This window comes from Dama dama, chromosome 20, assembly GCF_033118175.1.
Source record: "Dama dama isolate Ldn47 chromosome 20, ASM3311817v1, whole genome shotgun sequence".
In the NCBI taxonomy this organism is placed as follows: Eukaryota; Metazoa; Chordata; class Mammalia; order Artiodactyla; family Cervidae; genus Dama; species Dama dama.
The window spans coordinates 89680618-89700068 of NC_083700.1; the positions used below are offsets into that span (position 1 = coordinate 89680618).

The window sequence follows — 19451 nt, forward strand, 5'->3', positions numbered from 1 at the left end:
TTAGGGATCAAACTGATGCTGAAGCTGAAGCTCCAATACTTTGGCCACCTGACAGGAAGAACTGACTCATTGGAAAAGACTGTGATGCTGGGAACGATTGAAGGTAGGAGGAGAAGGGGACAACAGAGGATGAGATGGTTGGATCGCATCACTGACTCAATGGACATAAATTTGAGTAAGCTCCAGGAGTTGGTGATGGACAGGGAAGCCTGGCATGCTGCAGTTCATGGGGTCTCAAAGAGTCGGACACAACTGAGCGACTGAACTGAACTGAACTGGGAGATCCAACATGTCAAGTATTTGGCAGATGCTGGGTTAGGTGCACCCTAACTGGCAACTATTTGCAGGGACTGACCTATGCAGAGGTGGGAGAGCGGGAAAGATCAAAGAACATTCCAGAAGGAGATGCACTTCTGCTGAACTTTGGGGGCCCAGAGGGATTTGGAAGGCGTCATGCACCCTGAGTGGAGGGCAGGGGAAAATGCAGCATGACAGCAAAGTGCTGTGGGAGTGGGAGGTAATGCCCAGATAGGGGGTGAGCCCAGGCTGTGGGGACCCCCAAACCAGGCTGAAGGCACCTTCATTTATCAGATGCCACCAAGGGCCGGCCCTGCAGTCAGAGCAGACAGTGATTTTCATGTCATCAGCTCCCTCCCGTAAAATGCTCCTGTTTTACAGATGCAGAAAGGTGTAATTGTAAAGCCCATCTCTAACTGCTGCACTAGATTGGGGTCAGTATGTTACAGTCCAAGAGCCAGGGAACTCTTCTCAATAAAGTTTTATTGGCACACAGCCCGATCTTCTGTTTACATGTTGTCTGTGGCTGCTTTTCACAGTAAAACAGATTCAAGTAGTTGTGGCAGAGAATGTATGGCCTATAGAGCTTAAAATACGTACTGTCTTGCCTATACAGAGAAAGTTTGCTCTCTGAGCCCTACATTTGCTGTGTGAGCTTGGGCGAATTGTTTGCCCCCTCGGAGCCTCCCTGGCCAGCTTCTGGGCGTTGTAGCAAAGCTCATAGGGGGTGGCCATGAAATGTTTTATGGACTGTAAATTGCAGTACCCTATCACTAACCGGGCACCTGGTGAGCACTAAAAGTCTGCTTATCCATTAACAAGGAGCAGTCATCATGTAGGCCTTCCTAGACCCAGCCACTGGCTGTTCCTGGGACAAGGAGGTGGCATCTGGGCCTGAGATGCTGAATGCATCATTGTCCTTCTCATGCAGACTTGGCAGTTTTCAGTGTAAATTAAAATTCCTGTGGGGAGTCACCTTATATATGGTACCACTTTATAGCCAAGTCATTACGGTAATTTGCAAAATGCTGTGGTGTGTAACTAGAGCCACTTTCTTTGGATTTGCTGGCTGTGACCTCATTCAGGCTGCCCAGTCCTACATTTGGTGATACCTTAGCTTTGGGGGTTTGTCCTTCTGAGCCTGGTCTCAGGGTCATCCAGACCTGACCATCCCGGGGTCATACTTCTCATACAGGGCCCTGCCTCCAGCCCTGAACTAGACTCAGGGATAAATGGAAGAAGTAGTTATTATTATCATCACTATTGCTTTTTAAGTGCTTAATGTGAGTTAGGCATCATGGCAAGTGCATTGTGTTCGTGATCTCACTTAATTGTCCCCATAATCTTGTGAGGTTGGTGTCAGCACCATTTTACAGATAAGAAAACTGAGACTTGCAGAGGAAACCAAACCAAACTCTTAACCTAGCTGGGGGTGTGCCCGTCCAGGTTCTTCTATGGATTTTCCGTGTGACTAAAGCAGGTCCTGACCCTCTCTGAGCCTCAGTTTCTTTATCTATTAGTAAAATAGATGGTTACTCAGTCCCAGGCCTGACATTCTAGCTTTTCTCATCAATTTGCAAAAATAAAGAGGATCCTCTCACCCTCCAAGCCTCCCAAGAAGCTTCAGTTATGTGGGGAGAACCAAGTCCGAGGTCTGCTTTTGGCTCCCTGTGGTACAGAGGGAGGCATAACTTCTGGGTGCCAGTCCCTTTTTAGGGTACCCACAGCTGCCTCAGGGCAGCGGGGCTGATGAGTCCCTCTCATTTCCCTGCCTTCCCAGAGAAGGACGCCACCCCTGCTTCCTGGAGACAGACAGTAAGCCAGGGTAGGCCCTGTGATGCCCTTGGGGACAGAGAGGCTAAATGCCAACAGGCAGAAAGACAGTGGGAGGGCCCAGGGTTGCAGAATGACAGTAACCACATCTTTCCAGTAGTGGCGGCATCTCTGGGACACAGCCTCTGCTTTAATTTCTAGGTTTTGAGAATGCATGTGGCCTGGAACAGGGTCTGGCATGGGTTTGGGGAGACCTGGGTTTGGACTTAGCAGTTGCCATGTGACCTCGGGTGGCCACTTGCCAGCTCTGGTGCTTCTGTCCCTCTGTGAGGTGGGGAGGCCAGTGCTTTCATCAGGGTGCTGTGAGGGTCACGTAAGACCAGGGCTTGAATGGACTTGGAGCCCCGAGTAGTGCCAAACTGTGACCAAGGGGCTCCTTCCTCTCTCCTTCCCTTTGTTTAGTGTAGGAAAGCTTCTTACTGTGTCCAGTGGAGAAGAAGCCAGTAGTCCCCAACTGTTGGTCTAGTAATGACTATTTCTTCCCCTGAGAGGTGATGGGTTTATATCTCAACTGAGCCCCTTACTCTCTGTGTGACCTTGGTAACCCGCTAAACTTCTCTGAGTCTTTGTCTCAGATGGAGTGGTCTTACCACCTGGCAGAGTTGTTGCAAAGATTGGAGTTTAGGAGTCATTGTAATGAGTGTACTTTGACTTCCCCAGAGGCTCCGGAACATGATCTTATTGGAGTCAAAGGTGGGGATGCTTGCTTCAGAGTCCACAGTTATTGATCAGTTGACTGAGAGGCAACAGGATGGGACTTGAGCTTTAAAGTCTGAGGGATCTGGGTTTGTGTTGTGACCCTACCTCTTACAGTCCCCAGTGCCTAGGGGAAGGCACCTAATCTCCAAATCTCAACTTTTCTCATCTGGAAAATGGCTGTAATGAGTCCACCTCACAGGGATGAATGCTTCAAAGAATCAAATGTTCCTGGTAATCAAGTGGGAAGGCTTGATGAATAGGACTTGATACATGCTGGGCTGCTGGGCACCTTCCGGGGCCTTACCTTCCATCTCTCCACATGTCTTCCTGTGGGAAGAAGGAGCAGGTAACCCAGAGTGGGTAGGTTACCCAATGGTCCTGTTGGGTAAAGAACCTCAGAACCACATCCTTGACTCAAAGGCTCTGGAAGAAAGACCCTGGCAGAACAGCCCCACGTGATGATGAAGCTGTCTTTGTGCCAAATGCTATTAATGGTCATAAAATTATCCACAGTTTTCTGAGGCTCAGTCCCAGGGTTTGCCTCAATGGGACAATAAAATCACAAGCAGAAATGATGTGGGAAAGGCAGAGACCGCCAAGCAGAGACAGAATTAAATGAGTGGCAGCCTGCTCTCATTAACTCAGGCTGTTCACATTTGTTACCAGGGATTTCTTTTTAATTAAAAAACGGCCAATTTATTAAAAAATAAGCTTGTGAGGGGCTGGCCAAGCAGCAGCCAAAGCCGGCGGGAGTGAGGTTTCCTCACAGCAGGACGTTGGCCAGTGCTTGGCCTGAGAAAGTGACCAGAGGGCCACTTCTGAGGACATGCTTGTCTGGAGACGTGTCAGCCGCCCTGGGACCTTGAGAGCATTGCATTCTCACCTGCAAACTGTAAAGAGCTTGGCAGGTGAATGCCTGTGTCTGCTGGAGCTTTGGGCACATGGCGAATTAGCACTGAGGGTCTGGCCTCCTGTGAAAGGGCTGCCGTGGTGGCGGGCAGGGTAGAATTAGGCTTGGGGGAGCTGGATCCTTGAGAATGAGGTTGGACTTTTGTCACTCTGAGAGGTCACTTTTTATCACATAGGGATTAAAACATGGGGTTTGGGTCTGATGAGCATGACCCAGACTGTTACTAGCTATGCGATAAAGTGAGCAGTTTAGCCGTCCTGAGCCTCTACTTTCTCCTCTGTACAATGGGTATAACCCTGATCTGTCCTTGCAAGGGCAGCAGGAGGCCCCGATGAGGCAGGGGAGTGAGGACCTGCGCATACTGCTCAGCAAAGGGCACTTCTCTTGTCCTTACACTTCCGGGCTAATTGTGCACTGATATCAGCTCTTTTCCCATCTTACTGGTTTATCTTGCTCAGTGTTGACAGTCCCCAGACAGTCCTTGGGCCTTTTGTTGTTTAGTCACTAAGTCATGTCTGACTCTTTTGTGCCCCCATGGATTGTAGCCCTCCAGTCTCCTTTGTCCATGGAATTTCCCAGTCAAGAATACTGGAGTGGGTTGCCATTTCCTTCTCCAGAGGATCTGTCCAACCTACAAATCGAACCCACATCTCCTGCATTGCAGGAGGATTTCTTTACCCCTGAGCCACTGGGAAAGTCCCCTTGGGCCTGTTAGTAATGTTTTATCACCTCCATCAGACACTCTGTACTTTTCAGAGTGCTGTTTGATGTTAAGAGCACTTTCCACTTCTGGTATCCCTCTTACTAGGTACCCACGCTTGCCTGGGGGCTCTGCACCTCGGCTCTCAACACCTGACAACATATCTGGAGAACTTGGGTGGCTGTCCCTATTTTGTACAGGGGGACTCAGCCTTGGGGAAGGACTTGTCTGAGTCACAGGCTTGGTTGGGGGCAGGAGGGGCTCACGTGGGGCTCACCAGGCCCTGAAGCCCATACCCTTTCCTCGTTAGCATAACCCTGGCAAGTGACTGGGTGGAAAGTTCAGGAAGACAGGCTTTGGATTAACCCTCATCACACTGTAAATGAGGAAACTGAGATGCAGAGGGGGCAGTGAACATGTAGCAACCATGCCTAACATTTGTTTATACTTTATATAGTTTTTAAGGGCTTTCTGTAGATTTCAAGGGGCTTCCCAGATGGCAGAGAGGTAAAGAATCCACCTGCCAATGCAGAAGCTGCAGAAGATGCAGGTTCAGTCTCTGGATCAGGATGATCCCCTGGAGTAGGAAATGGCAACCCACTCCAGTAGTCTTGCCCGGGGAATCCCATAGACAGAATAGCCTGGCAGACTACAGTCCATGGGACTGTAAACAGTTGAACACGACTGAGCATGCACATAGATTTCAAGACTAATTGAGGCATATCTACCTCAGTTTGTCTCCTTAAAAATCCAGGAGTTGGGCACAGCAGGGCCTGTGATAGCCCGTCAAAGAACCATGGAGATAGAGAGGTGTGAATAACTGTGTACTGTGCCTCTGTGGAGTAATGCAATTTGGAGAACAATGCGCTTTGAGCTTTGGTGATAACATGAACACATTCTGCTTAGTGAGCACCTCCTCTTTGACCTATAAATGTCAGTGACACACACCCATTGGGCACCCAGCCCCCACTGTGGCCATGCATGTTGTCAAATAAGTGCCAGAATCCTAAATTGTCAACTCCAAGAGGCAGGAGTGCATGTGTCTAGCCCACCATGTTTCCCGCACCCGGAATAGTGTCTGGTATGTTGTAAGTGTTCTGTGTTTGTATGAAGATGAACAGTTACCCACTGGAGCTCAGCATCTGCATCTGAGAACTGGGGATTTTATTACAGACCTCGTTGGTGATTATGGGAATTAATAGGTGTCCCCAGTGCCTGGTGCAGCAGAGACTCGGGCAGTATTGCTCAAGGGGCTCGGTGCCATGTGTACCCCAGTGACTGACCTGTACCCACACCTTCTACAGCCCATCCCCACTCACTTTGTCTCCTCTTGTCCCTCTCTGCATAGTGAACGGGAGCTACGGCCACTGCACTCCAGGCTCAGAGAAGAGTCTGCTGGATCTGGACCTTGCCGAGGGACCTGGCCCTACCTGCCGCCAGGGCCTGTTCCTCCCTACAGGAAGCCCGCCACCCCGGGGCCACCCCCTCGCCTGCGAGAGGCTGCTGCATTTCCCCCACCCCAGCAGGTACGCGCTCCAGCCCCACGCATCAGCTGCCTTCTCTAGACGGTCCCTAGGCCCCACAGACCTAGGGTCTCCAGACCTCACCTGGCTCATGGGACACACAGGGAAACTGAGGCATGGGAGTGCTAGAGACCAGCTGGAGCCCGTGAGGCATGTGGATAGCTGCCTGGTCTAGGTTCCATATGTCAGCACTGCAGTGCCTCATGAGACGTAGGAATGATCTTACTGAGGTGGGTTTCCCCATTGCCGAAGCTGAGCTTACTGTTAGAATTAGTCATTTCGGAAGAATAAGATTCAGAGGATGGTAGAGAAGTTGGGGAGGGAGACCCCAGCTCAGGGTTCATGCACAGTGTAGTGTCCAACCCTGGACCGTTCCTAGAGTGGAGAGGAGTTCCTCCACCCAGGAGTTCCTCCTGCCCCAGGAAGCCGTTGCCCCATAGAACTCTGCCACGTAACCATCATTCAATGCTGGCGCATTTCCAGTGACATGTACCTCTGAAGAGATACTCACGTCAGATTGCATGTGGGACTGAACGCCGCCTCCTGAGACTTCTCCAAGGGTCCCAACTTTGTTGCTATGCCCTCTAGTTTGCTGACAGGCAGAGACCATCCCCAGGCAGGCCTCTGCACCCACCCACTCAGCCCCAGGGCCTTCATCCACTGCCTGGGGCTGCTCTCCTGGGGCCTGTCTCACTGATCAGAAAGTCTAAAACTGGCCCACTCGCCTGTTTATAGTTGGTTCCTTCACCAATCATTTATCAAGCCCCAGTTCTGTGCTGGGCATCATGGTTCATCCTGGGAGTGGGGGTGCCTTGGTGAAGGAAGTAAAGGTCTCCCCAACAGAGTTTACTTTTCAGTGAGAGCTTCATGATGGGAGAGAGTCCTAGTTAGCAGGGGGCTTATTCTTCCCACATGGAACCATTTTTCTTTGAGACTATAGACTCTCTGTGGCTTTCTTTGATATCAGTAAGACCTCTGATTTACATCAGTGTATTAATCTGCTTGTGTAACTCAGTGAAGCTATGGACCATGCCTGCAGAGCCACTCAAGATGGGTGGGTAAGAAGAGTTCTGACACAGCGTGATCCACTGGAGGAGGGAATGGCAAACCACTCCAGTATTCTTGCTGCCAGAACCCCATGAACAGTATGAAAAGGCAAAAGATACGACATCAGAAGATGAGCCACCCCCACCCACCTCAGGTCAGAAGTTGTCCAATACGCTACTGGGGAAGAGTGGAGGGCAATTACTAATAGCTCCAGAAAGAATGAAGCAGCTGGGGCAAAGTGGAAATGATGCTCAGTTGTGGATGTGTCTAGTAGTGAAGGTGAAGTCTGACGCTGTAAAGAACAGTACTGAGCAGGAACCTGGAATGTTACATCCATGAATCAAGGTAAATTGAACGTAGCTAAGCAGGAGGTGGCAAGAGTGAACATTGGTATCTTAGGAATCAGTGAACTAAAATGGATGACAACAGACAAATTTAATTCAGATGACCATTACATCTACTACTGTGGGTAAGAATTCCTTAGAAGAAGTGGAGTACCTCTCCTAGACAACAGAAGGGTCCACAATGCAGTACTTGGATGCAATCTCAAAAATGACAGAATGATCTCATTTTGTTTCCAAGGCAAACCATTCAACATCAAGTAATACAAGTAATACAAGTCCATGCCTCAACAACTAATGCTGAAAAAGCTGAAGTTGACGGACCGTGTGAAGACCTACAAGACCTTCTAGAACTGACACCAAAAAAAGATAACCTTTTCATCATAGGGTATTGGAATGCAAAAGTAGGAAGTCAAGAGTTCCCGGTGGTAACAGGCAAGTTTGGCCTTGGAATAAAAAACGAATCAGGCAAAGGCTAACAGAGTTTTGTCAAGAGAACACACTGGTCATAGCAAACACTTTCTTCCAACAATACAAGAGACAGCTCTGCACATGGACATCACCAGATGGTGAATACTGAAATTAGATTGATTATATTCTTTGCACCTGAAGATGGAGAAGCTCCATACAGTCTGCAAAAACAAGACCTGGAACTGACTATGGCTCAGATCAAGAGCTCCTTATCACAAAATTCAGGCTTGAATAGAAGAAAGTAGGGAAAAACACTGTACTATTCAGGTATGACCTAAATCATACCCCTTATGATTATACAGTGGAGGTGATGAATAGATTTGAAGGATTAGTCTGGCAGACAGGGTGCCAGAAGAACTATGGGCGGAGGTTTATAACATTGTATAGGAGGCAGTGGCCAGAACCATCCCAAAGAAAAAGAAAAGCAAGAAGGCAAAGTGGTTGTTTGAGAGGCTTTACAAATAGTTGAGAAAAGAAGAGAAGTAAAGGTAAGGGAGAAAAAGAAAGATATATTCAATATTCAACTAAATACAGAGTCCAGAGAATAACAGGGAAAGCCTTATAGTTAAGAAAGACTTCTTAACTGAACAATGCAAAGAAATAGAGGAAAACAATAGAATGGGAAAGACTAGAGAGCTCTTCAAGAAAATTGGAGATACCAAGGAAACATTTTATGCAAAGATGGGCACAATAAAAGGACAGAAACAGTGAGGATGCAACAGAAGTAGAAGAGGTTAAGAAGAGGTGGCAAGAAAACACAGAAAAACTGTACAAAAAAGGTCTTAATATCCCAGATAACCACGATGATGTGGTCACTCACCTATAGCCAGATATCCTGGAGTGTGAAGTCAAGTAGGCCTTAGGAAGCATTACTACGAACAAAGCTAGTGGAGGTGATGGAATTCCAGTTGAGTTATTAAAAACCCTAAGAGATGATCCTGTTAAAGTGCTTCAGTCAGTATGCCAGCAAATTTGGAAAACTCAGCAGTGGTCACAGGATAAAGAAAAGGTCGGTTTTCATTCCAACCCCAAAGAAAGGCAATGCCAAAGAATGTTCGAACTACCACACAATTGCACTCATTTCACATGCTAGCAAGATAATGTTCAAAATCTTTCAAGCTAGGCTTCAGCAGTACATGAACTGAGAACTTCCAGATGTACAAGCTGGGTTTAGAAAAGGCACAGGAACCAGAGATCAAATTGCCAACATTTGTTGGATCATAGAGAAACCAAGGGAATTCCAGAAAAACATCCACTTCTGTTTCATTGACTGCACGAAAGCCTTTAACTGTGTGGATCACAACAAACTGTGGAAAATTCTTAGAGATGGGAATACCAGACAGCCTTACCTGTCTCCTGAGAAACCTGTATACAGGTCAAGAAGCAACAGTTAGAATTGGACATAGAACAATAGACTGGTTCAAAGTTGAGAAAGGAGTACATCAAGGCTGTGTATTGTCACCCTGCTTATTTAACTTCTATGAAGGGTACATCATGTGAAATGCTGGGCTGGGTGAAGCACAAACTGGAATCAAGATTACTGTGAGAAATATCAATAACCTCAGATAAGCAGATGATACTACCCAAATGGCAGAAAGTGAAGAGGAACTAAAGAGCCTCTTGATGAAAGTGAAAGAGAGTGAAAAAGCTGGTTTAAAGCTCAACATTCATAAAACTAAGGTCATGGCATCAAGTCCCATCACTTCATGGCAGATAGATGGGGGAAGTGGAAGCAGTGACAGATTTTATTTTCTTGGGTTTCAAAATCACTGCAGACAGTGACTGCAGTCATGAAATTAAAAAAACACTTGCTCCTTGGAAGGAAAGTTAGGATAAACCTAGTCAGCGTATTAAAAAGCAGAGACATCACTTTGCTCACAAAGGTCCATATTGTCAAAGCTATGGTTTTTCCAGTAGTTATGTACAGATGTGAGAATTGGACCATAAAAGATGGCTGAGCGCTGAAGAACTGAAGCTTTCAAACTGTGTGCTAGAGGAGACTCATGAGAGTCCATTGGACTGCAGGGGGATCGAATCAGTCAATTCTAAAGGAAACCAGTCCTGAATATTCATTGGAATGACTGATGCTGAACCTGAAGCTCCAGTATTTCCCACCTGATGAGAAGAGCTGACTCACTGGAAAAGACCTTGATGCTGGCAAAGGTTGAGGGCAAGAGGAGAAGCAGGCAACAGGGGATGAAATGGTTGGATGGCATCACTGACTCAATGGACATGTGTTTGAGCAAACTCTGGGGGATGGTGAGGGACAGTGAAGCCGGGTGTGCTATAGTTCATGGGGTTGCAAAGAGTTGAACGAACGTGACTTAGTAACTGAATAACAGTGGCTCGTCTGCTTGGGCTGCCATAACAAAACCCTTCCGATTGGGTGGCTTAAAGAACAGACATTTGTTTCCTCACAGTTCTGGAGGTCCAAGATCAGGGTGTCTGCAGGTTTGGTTTCTCCGGAGGGCTCTCTCCTTGGCTTGCAGATGGCCGCCTTCTTGCTTCCCTGTGTCCTCACGGGGTGTTTTCTTGGTGTGTACACCTCTGGTGTCTTGTCTTCTTACAAGGACTCCAGTCCCGTTGGATCAGGGCCTTGCCCTATTTCCACATTTAACCTTAATTATCTCCCTAAAGGTCCTACCTCCAAATCCAGTCACAGTGGGAGTTAGGACTTCAAACTATGAATTTTAAGGGGACACGTTTAAGTACCTGACGAGGAGTAAGCAAGCATCTTTTAGACTTTGATCTGTGCATTGTTTAGCGACAGTCAAATGCATTCCTCTGCTTGATTGTTCACTGAGGCTCCCCTGGCAGCATCTAGTTTGCTCAGTGAAATTTCTTCTATCTTATGGAAGAAACTATACTAACCTAGTCACAGCTTAGGAAGTAGAATTCCCCCCTCCCTTTTTTTTTTTTTTTTTTTTGGTAGAGATGATCAGAAACATCATTTGTTATTTTGGATGTCATTTGTCAGAGCATAGCAGAGTCTGTACCCAGGACCCTACACCAGCATCAGTCTGAGTCGCTGCTGCTTCTGCTGCTCATCTGGCTCTTCCAAACGTCCTCATTTTCCTGAAGAAAAAGAGCCCCCAGGCCCCACCCCACACCCAGTTGCATCCTGTGCCCTCTCCCTCCCACTGGATTGCCTTGTGTCTTGGGGTCTCTCCATTCATGCTGCTCCCTCTGATTCAAACAGATCGGGTTCAAATTCCTGCTCTCACTGTCTGCCTCTGAGGGCTGGGCACATTGCTTCATTCCTAAGTCAAATAGATGGTAGTGTCCCTTGAAGAATTTGGCCATACCGTCCGCAGATATGTGCGTCGTTGTATTGTTGGGGTTCATGAGACGGCCACTGGGAAAGCGGCTGGGGTTGTTCCTTCTTTCTAGGGACCTGTGCTCACAGTTTCTAGAGATTGCGATGGGAATTGCCTGGGGTGACAGGCCTCTGCAGCAGAGCAGGGCCAGAACGGCTGCCTGGCCTCACAGGGACAGCAAGGGCGAGGAGAGGGGCTGCCTTAGCTGGCATGCAGAGCCAGGAGACGCTGGGGCCTGAGCTGACCCTTCCCTGCCTGATGCCAGTCAAGGTTTTGCTGTTGATTATTCAGGTAGCTAGCTTCCCTAGTGGCTCAGTGGTCAAGAATCCACCTGCAGTGCAGGAGATGTGGGTTTGATCCCTGCGTTGGGATGATCCCTTGGAGGAGGACATGGCAACTCACTCCACTGTTCTTGCCGCCTGGAGAATCCCATGGACAGAGGAGCCTGGTGGGCCATAGCCCATGGGCTCACGAAAGATTCAGGCATGACTTAGCAACTAAACCACAAATTCAGGTAACTCAGTCACAGAACAACACAGCTCTTCTCTTCTCCTAGTGTTGGTTGCTTTAACCTGGCTTTATGATTTTCTAATTTATTTATTTTTAATTGGAGGATAGTTGTTTTACAATGCTGTGTTGGTTTCTGCCATACACCAACATGAATCGGTCGTAGGCATACATATGTCCACTCCCTCTTGAACCTCCCTTCCACCTCCCACCCCATCCCACCCCTCTAGGCTGTCACAGAGCACCAGGTTGGGCTCCCTGCATCACACAGCAAATTCCCGCTGGCATCGATTTTATAAACGGTCTGTTTTTAAAGCGATTGCTCCAAACAGATGCTCATCTGGCTGCCCTTCCCCACCCATGCCCACCTTCGCCAGATCCAGGATCATGACCACGCCAAGAGCACTATTTTTTTTAAGCTCCACAAAGTCACAACTTCAGATCTTATCTTTAAGCTACTCAGAGCTTTTCCTGGCAATGGTGGGCCCAGAGTCCCCAGCCCTAGAGATTGGGGCTATGTGTTTGCTCCCTCTGATTCCACCTGGTGACCATGCTCTGGACAGCAGAGTTCCTGGGAAGGAAGAGAGGCCTCTGGTGAAGTGAGGCAGAGACTTGTTCAAGTGTAATTGAGAACTGAACAGAAGAGCCCTTTCCCCAGCCTCCCATCCAGGGAGCACTCCAGGTTAGGTTCTGCACATGGGAAGTCCACACGCTGGGAGGGAAGGGGAACCTAGGCTCTGGTCCCAGCCCTGTCACTGGTTTGCTGCTTGTGGCTGCTGTGAGCCCCCGGCCCTCTTGGTAGCAATGGTGTTGGAGCCAGTGATGTCTGAGGGCTCTGACTTTCCTTCTCTCCTGTCCTATCTCCGCTCTGCCATCTCAAGGCTGGAGCTGAGGATGCCAGAGCTGCAGGGACCCCGGGAGGGAGAGGATGGGGCTGCCGGGCCGCGTTGGGCAGCAGAGGGACAGGTGATGACCCCACCACCCCTGGCTCCAAAGAGCCCCAGGATGATGGCGGTAATAATGGCCGTGCTGGTGGCCCCCTTCACCCTGCCGTCCTCTTCCCAGAGGGCTGTCACAGCACCTGCTTCCTCCCTTCCTGGCAGCACCCTTTCACGGGTGAGGAAACTGAGGCTTGGCTGGGGAAAGGTACAAGGGCGTGTGGGGTCAGGCTTTGGGCACGTCAGGAGGCCCCTTATTCTGCCCAGCCAGCTGCTGGGGCTTCTCTGGCCCCGAGTCCAGTGTCACTTTGCTGGTGTCTCCCCTTCTCAGAATCCTCTGATGACCGGCAGGCCCTGTCACAAACTTGTCCTGCACAAACTTGTCTCTGCACAAACTTGTCCTGCATTTGGGAGAGGCCCTCTCTAGGAAGGCGTGTACTGTGTGATGATGACAGCATCTTGACCAGCTGGGCCCTGCCCATCATCATCCTTACCCCCAGGAGAGCCATTCAGTGTCGGGGTGCAGGGAGAGGCCCAGAGCATCTTGCCAAGGTCTGCACAGCAGGGTGTGGCTGAGCCTGGTCCCAGGTCTCAACTTGAGACCTGAGGGTTGGGAGTTCCCTAGTGGTCCTGTGGCTAACACTCCATGCTCCCAAAATGCAGGAGACCCAGGTTCGATCCTTGGTCAGGAAATTAGATCCTGCATGCTGCCATGAAGATAGAAGATCCTGCGTGCTGCTATTAAGACTCAGCGGGGCCAAATAAATAAATAAATAAATATATTTTTTTTTTTAAAAAAGAGAGAGAGACCTGAGGGTTAAGAGAAGTTAACCTAGATTTCCCACTGTCCCACTTGGCCTGCCTTCCCACGGCTTCTCCCCAGAGTGGCATTTCGTGCACTCACTGGCTTGACATTCTGGAACATTCCCCCCAAAGAAAGTTTTCTTCCGTTTTTCCTGGGATGACCCCCTCACTGTGACTGTGATTGAAACCCCTACCCACTGATGTTCACAGTGGAAAAACAGATTGCTTGGGGGCAAAGCATCACATTTTTAGAAATTAAGAATGCTTACAAGAATTAAGAGAGATTTAAGGGACAAGTAAGCAGCATTTAAAACCAACTGGACCTGGTGTCCCTCAGTCAACCATTCTCAGCCTTCTTCCTCCAGAACTCACTAAAAGGTCATGGGCAGGGGGACAGGGCAGACCCAGGAAGGCCTCAGAGGCAGGACAGATGGCGCTTGGTCTGGAGAGGGTAGTCTGGATATAATAAAAGGATAAAATGTGCGCCTTACTGGCATCTTCCTCCACACATTCATGTTTTCAGACCTCATGCCTCTCTTGAACATCTCCCCAGCCCCCTCCTCTTCTCTCTCCCCTTCTTGCTCCATACTCTTTCCTGCTCACTGGACCACCAGTCCTCATCTCTCTGCTGCCAGCCGTCAGCCTTCCTCCCCTGCTCTGGGCTTCTCCGCCTCCATCTGTCCTCAGGCTTCCCGCTGTCCCCTGCCCGGCTCCCCCTACTGTGGAGTGCCCGCCCTCTCATGCCCCCTCTGCACTGTCTTCCAGGTCCCCCAGGCCCCAGGCCACCTATGTGAATGGTGGCCTCCCAGCCACACAGCACATCAAGCAGGAATCCCTGCCTGACTACCGGGCCATGACGGAAGCTCGCGCACCCCCATCCGCCCACTGCCGCGCTCCATCAGCCACAGGCCTGCACACAGACATGGACCTCCCGGGCCGAGGCCTTGCCAACCCCGCACCTTCCTGCTACCTTCTGGGCAGCGAACCCAGCTCGGGCCTGGGACCCCCACCTGAGGCCCACCTCCCGGAGGGGGGCCTGAAGCGCTGCTGCCTCTTGGGGCTGCCCCCCACCTCCTCGGTCTCCGTCTCGCCCTGCGCTGCTTCCGACATCACCTCCATCATCCGCTCCTCCCAGACAGCCCTGGTTACCTGTGTCAATGGACTCCGGAGCACCCCTCTGCCGGGAGACACGGGGGGCCCTCCCAAGCGGGCCCGGCCCAGCTCTGCATCCACCGAGAGCCACGAGGGCAGCTTGCGGCTTGAAGCCTGCCGGAAGGCCGGCTTCCTGAAGCAGGAGCCCGCGGACGAGTTCTCAGAGCTCTTCGGGCCTCACCAGCAGGGCCTGCCGCCCCCCTACCCCCTGTCTCAGCTGCCTCCTGGCCCGGGCCTTGGAGGCCTGGGGCTGGGCCTGGCGGGCAGGGGGCTGGCTGGGCGGCAGGCGTGCCGTTGGGTGGACTGCTGCGCAGCCTACGAGCAGCAGGAGGAGCTGGTGCGGCACATCGAGAAGAGCCACATCGACCAGCGCAAGGGCGAGGACTTCACCTGCTTCTGGGCAGGCTGTGTGCGTCGCTACAAGCCCTTCAACGCCCGCTACAAGCTGCTCATCCACATGAGGGTGCACTCGGGTGAGAAGCCCAACAAGTGCATGGTGAGTTCCCACGGCCTCCGGGTTTGCCCCCACAGTGCTGCACCCAGCTCACTGCCCTGGGAGAGCTCTGCCTGGGCGCCTCCCCTGGGGTCTGGCCGGGGTCACCTTGCTTGAAGAGGGAAGGACCAATCCTGTAGATGTGGCCACCGGTCACAGTGGTCAGTGCCCCATTCACTGGGCACCTTGGCGGAGGGCTCCTCGGACTCACCAGGTACCCCCTTCTCCACCCTCTATGGTCTGGTGTCACACGCACCTGTTCAGGTGGTGACACGTGTGATCTGGGGTCAAAGCAGCTCAGCTGACCTTCTCTCTTACACACAAATGTTCAGTGTCCCACCTACTGATGGCCAGGTGAGTCATGGGGACTATGCCTGCCCCGGCTCTGGCTCTTCACTTGGAGTCGCAGGCTTGATTTCGTCCACAGAGCACTGGGTCCTCATAGGCATCAGGCTTGAGAGCTGTGGGTGCCCAGGGCAGGCTTTGGGGTGAGACCTCTGGTTAGCAGGTAAGGCCCTGGATAGCACCTGCGGTGTTCTGGCTGAGGTGGAGACTAAGGTTTCCAGGGACATGCCTCGGCTTGCAGACACACACATACACACACATACACACACACACACACACACACACACACACACACACACACACACATTAACTGTAGGCACTGAGGCCTCCAGCCCTTCTGACTGGTCATTTTCACGTGCTGCTCTCACTGTGGTGGAAATCTGTATCAGGTAGGAATGTCGTCTTAGTCTCTGATATCTTTAGCCAAGCCACTCCTAAGACCCCGCCAGCTCACCAGGACAGGTGCCTGCCTGGGAGTGGTAGGGCCAATGGAGGTACCAAGTCCCAGCTCTGTTTTCCCAACTATTGGGGCTTGGAAGAGGCAGAGGAAGGAAGCACTGTGCCTCATCTATAGGGCCAGCGTCATAGCCAAAGTTGAGTTCTTCCAACACTTGTATGCACTCACTGTCTCCGGGCCCTCCCCTGCCTCATGGAGAGCTCAGTCTGGGAAGAGGTGCAACTAGGGGAGAGGTGGACCTCTCTCTGTTCTTGCTCAAAGCGCCGGGCAGCATTTGCAGGGCCAGGGAGGGGGGCGAGGAGCATCGACAACCAGCAGCATAAACTCCATCCTCCTGGGACCAGCTGTTCACCCCTGGGGCCCATCTGCTTATGACTTGGACACCCACTGGACCAGCTTATGTAACTTCAAGGAGGTTATGTCTTGAGGATGAGAAGGAATTCACTCTGTAGACAGGTGAGGGGCAGGGGACAGCCTCTGCCAAAAAGTGAAAGTAGGGTGGTTGGCATGCTGGGATCGTGGGGAGAGGCTGGAATGAGCAGGCTGAGAAGTGGACTGTATTGTGTGTCTTTGGGCTGAGAGTGTGCTGGAGGGAGAGCTGGTGGCCAGGCTGATTCTTGGTGATGGCCCTGTTCATTTGGGGTGTTGTGACAAGTGACTTGTAAGAGGGTATGCCCCTTTCTGGAAGAAGTTGTCCAGAGAACATCACAAGGCAGGGGTCCTGGACCACACACGGTCCCCGTCTCTCTCCGAGATCCTGCAGTTGACAGCCACTGAGCTGCAGTTCTCTTTCACGTCTTCTCTCTGGGGGTGACCTCACTGGTATCTGCAAGGCTCTTGTGGGGGCTGCCTGACTTGAATCCTGGCATGACACTTTTCTTGGGCTCCCATGTAGAGTTGATGGGAGGGAGGTGAGTGACAGGCTCTGAGATGGAGTCTGCATCCACCCAGGGAGGAGAAACCTCAACGGGCTTCATTGAGCAGGTGATGTTCAAGCCATGTCTATATTTACCTGGGGTTGCCAAGGATTTTTGCAGTTGAAGAAGTGGAAGTTCCGTAGGGCCTAGCTGGCCTTCCACCTGCTGCTGTGAGAACACTTCATCTTACCTCTTAGGGGGTTTAGGATTACGGTAGTAAGACCAGCAAGCCCAGCTCCTGAGTGCTGACTGTGTGCAGGAGCTATTCTAAGCCTGTGGTCCTCATGCTCCCTATGGTCCTCACAGCAACCCTATGGGGCAGATACTATTTATCCCCATTTTAAAGATGAGGGAACTGAGGCTCAGAGAGATTGTATAATTTGCCCCAGGTCCCATAGTTAGAGACAAATCATAATGACAACAATAATAGAGGCTAATAATCTTGCTAGTAACACTAATAAAAATGATGAAAATAACTTGCCCCCTTGTGGCTCAGCCGGTAAAGAATCTGCTTGGCAATGAGGGAGACCTGGGTTTGATCTCTGGGTTGGGAAGATCCCCTGGAGAAGGGAACGACTACCCACTCCAGTATTCTGGCCTGGAAAATCCCATGGACTGCAGTCCATGGAGTCATAAAGAGTTGGACACCACCCAGTGACTTTCACCTCACTTTTAAGGTTACACAGCTAGTAACCATGGGAGTGGAAGTTGAACTCTCATCTTTCTGAACTGTAATGCTCCTGTTTGTGTGCATCTTCCCCTGTTAAGCTGATTGTTCTCTGGGGTCCTGGGTCCAGGGCCAGGGCTGGCCCTGCCGGGTGCCATCCTCTGAAAATGGTAGCAGAATCTCTGAGCTCTACCCTGCATGCTGTGGGCATGCTGCCTATTCCAGAGAGACCAGTGAAGTAGGTAACCCAGGGGAAGGGGCGGGCTCTAGCCCGCACCCAGATCAATAAAATCTCCCTTCCCTGTAAAATTATTAATTTCTCATGACAGGCCTCTGCTACCATGTGCTGTAATAGACAAAGGAATTTTGGACCCGGAGCCTCCAGAGAACAGGAAATAGATGAGACACTTTGATTGAAGAGTAAATGGCCCACTAAAATAGCAGTTAATCCTTTTATTATCTTTCCAGCAGCCGTTTCCACAGTTCTTTCATGAGGTAAGCCTTCCCCGCCCTGTCCAACTGTAACACTCCAGTCCTCGTCCTTGCAGCTGGTTCACATTTAGCCTGCAGAGCCTCTGCTCCCGCACCAGGCGGGCCTGGAGGTGCCTGGAGGAGGCTAGCTCCCCTCTGCCCAGGCTGTTCATCCTCAGGCCCGGCCAGAGACCAGGGACTCGCTTCGCCGCTGTGCACCCTCCTTCCCCGGGCGCACCACCCGCCCCCCACCCTGCCCTCTCCACGGCCCATCCGCGCAGTCCAGAGGAAGCTCCCTAATCTCTTTGCAATATCCTGTTATGTTTCTTACGTTGTCAGAGTTGTCTTAGCCTTATTAAATTTGGGGTTTCATCTGCGTTACGATAGCAAGGTTACGTCCAACCCAAATACTGACGCGACGCCTCCAAGACGTTAACTTTGAAAAGATTAATTTCTTGCTTTCTTAGATTGGCTCTCCCAGACGGTTGGAATTCTGATTGTCTGAGACTGCAGAAATTAGCAGACTATGAGTTTGCTTTTTTCCACGTTGAAAAAAAGACAGGCAGAAGTGAACGAGGAGAATCTCTCATAACCTTAGGTTTTATGAAATAATCATGACAACAATTCCTGACTTTTGTGAAGAGCTTGACCAAAGCTGTGAGCACAGCATGAAAGGTGTGAAAGGCAGGTGAAAGCACAAATCTAGAGTCACACTGACCTGGGGCCCTGCTGCTTACCGGCTGTGTGACCTTAGGCAGGTGACTTAACCTCTCTGAATCGTACTCAGTTGTAAAATGGAGTGATAATATTACCTACCTTTTAGGGCTGTTGCTATTAGGATTGAAAGAGGTGACATAGGGAAGTGCTTAGTTAATTCTCATCTTCCTCAGGCATACTCTTCACACGGAGCATCTGAAGAGATTCATACAGTAGCCCTAGGAGTTAGGACAGGGTCGTTGATGGCTCTTTTACCAATGAGGAACCTGAGGCTCAAAAGAGCCGGGCAGGAGTGGAGCCCGGACTGGAGGTCGGCTGAATGCGGCAGCCTCCACTGTTGGTGGGGCGGGCAGGACTGTCACATGTGCTGGTGGCCTTGTGGCCAGGTGTCTGCCAGTGACGGAGAGCCTCTGCTCGGTGCCAGACAGATGGCTACTCAGGGTGACTGGAGTTAGAAGGGGGAGCCGGGGCAGAGCCACAGGGAGGAGGCTCTGGTCCCTGCCCTCCCAGTCTTGACGCACAGCTGCAGCCTCGAGTCTGGACTTACATCCTGCCTGGGTTCCTCTGGCAGCTGCAGCCGCATTGACCATTGGTCCTCATCCCTCGCCCCCTCCAGACTGTCCTCAATGTTGGACCTGGGACCAGGGATGTACATGAGAAAGAGGCTTGACTGGGGGTCTGGGATCATATCTCATAGGAAGTCCTGAGGAAGGAGAGACCTAGTTTATTCTGAGACAAGCTATGTCCAACTATGGATTACCTTGCCCTCGCTAAGGTAATGTCAGTTCAAAGACGCAAGGTATCTGCTCTGTATCACCTGGTGCCGCTGCCTGGACCATTCCATA

General features: G+C 50.8%; 1 protein-coding gene across 2 annotated transcripts in view; it reads left to right on the forward strand.

The window, feature by feature from the left end:
* The window catches only part of GLIS1 (GLIS family zinc finger 1), a 239751-nt gene that overhangs the window by 140591 nt on the left and 79709 nt on the right, over positions 1-19451 (forward strand). For both annotated transcript variants that reach the window (XM_061120031.1, XM_061120032.1), the window contains 2 exons: positions 5788-5965; positions 14153-15035. In XM_061120031.1, coding sequence (XP_060976014.1) covers positions 5788-5965; positions 14153-15035 — 1061 coding nt within the window. The remainder of the gene's footprint in view (positions 1-5787; positions 5966-14152; positions 15036-19451) is intronic.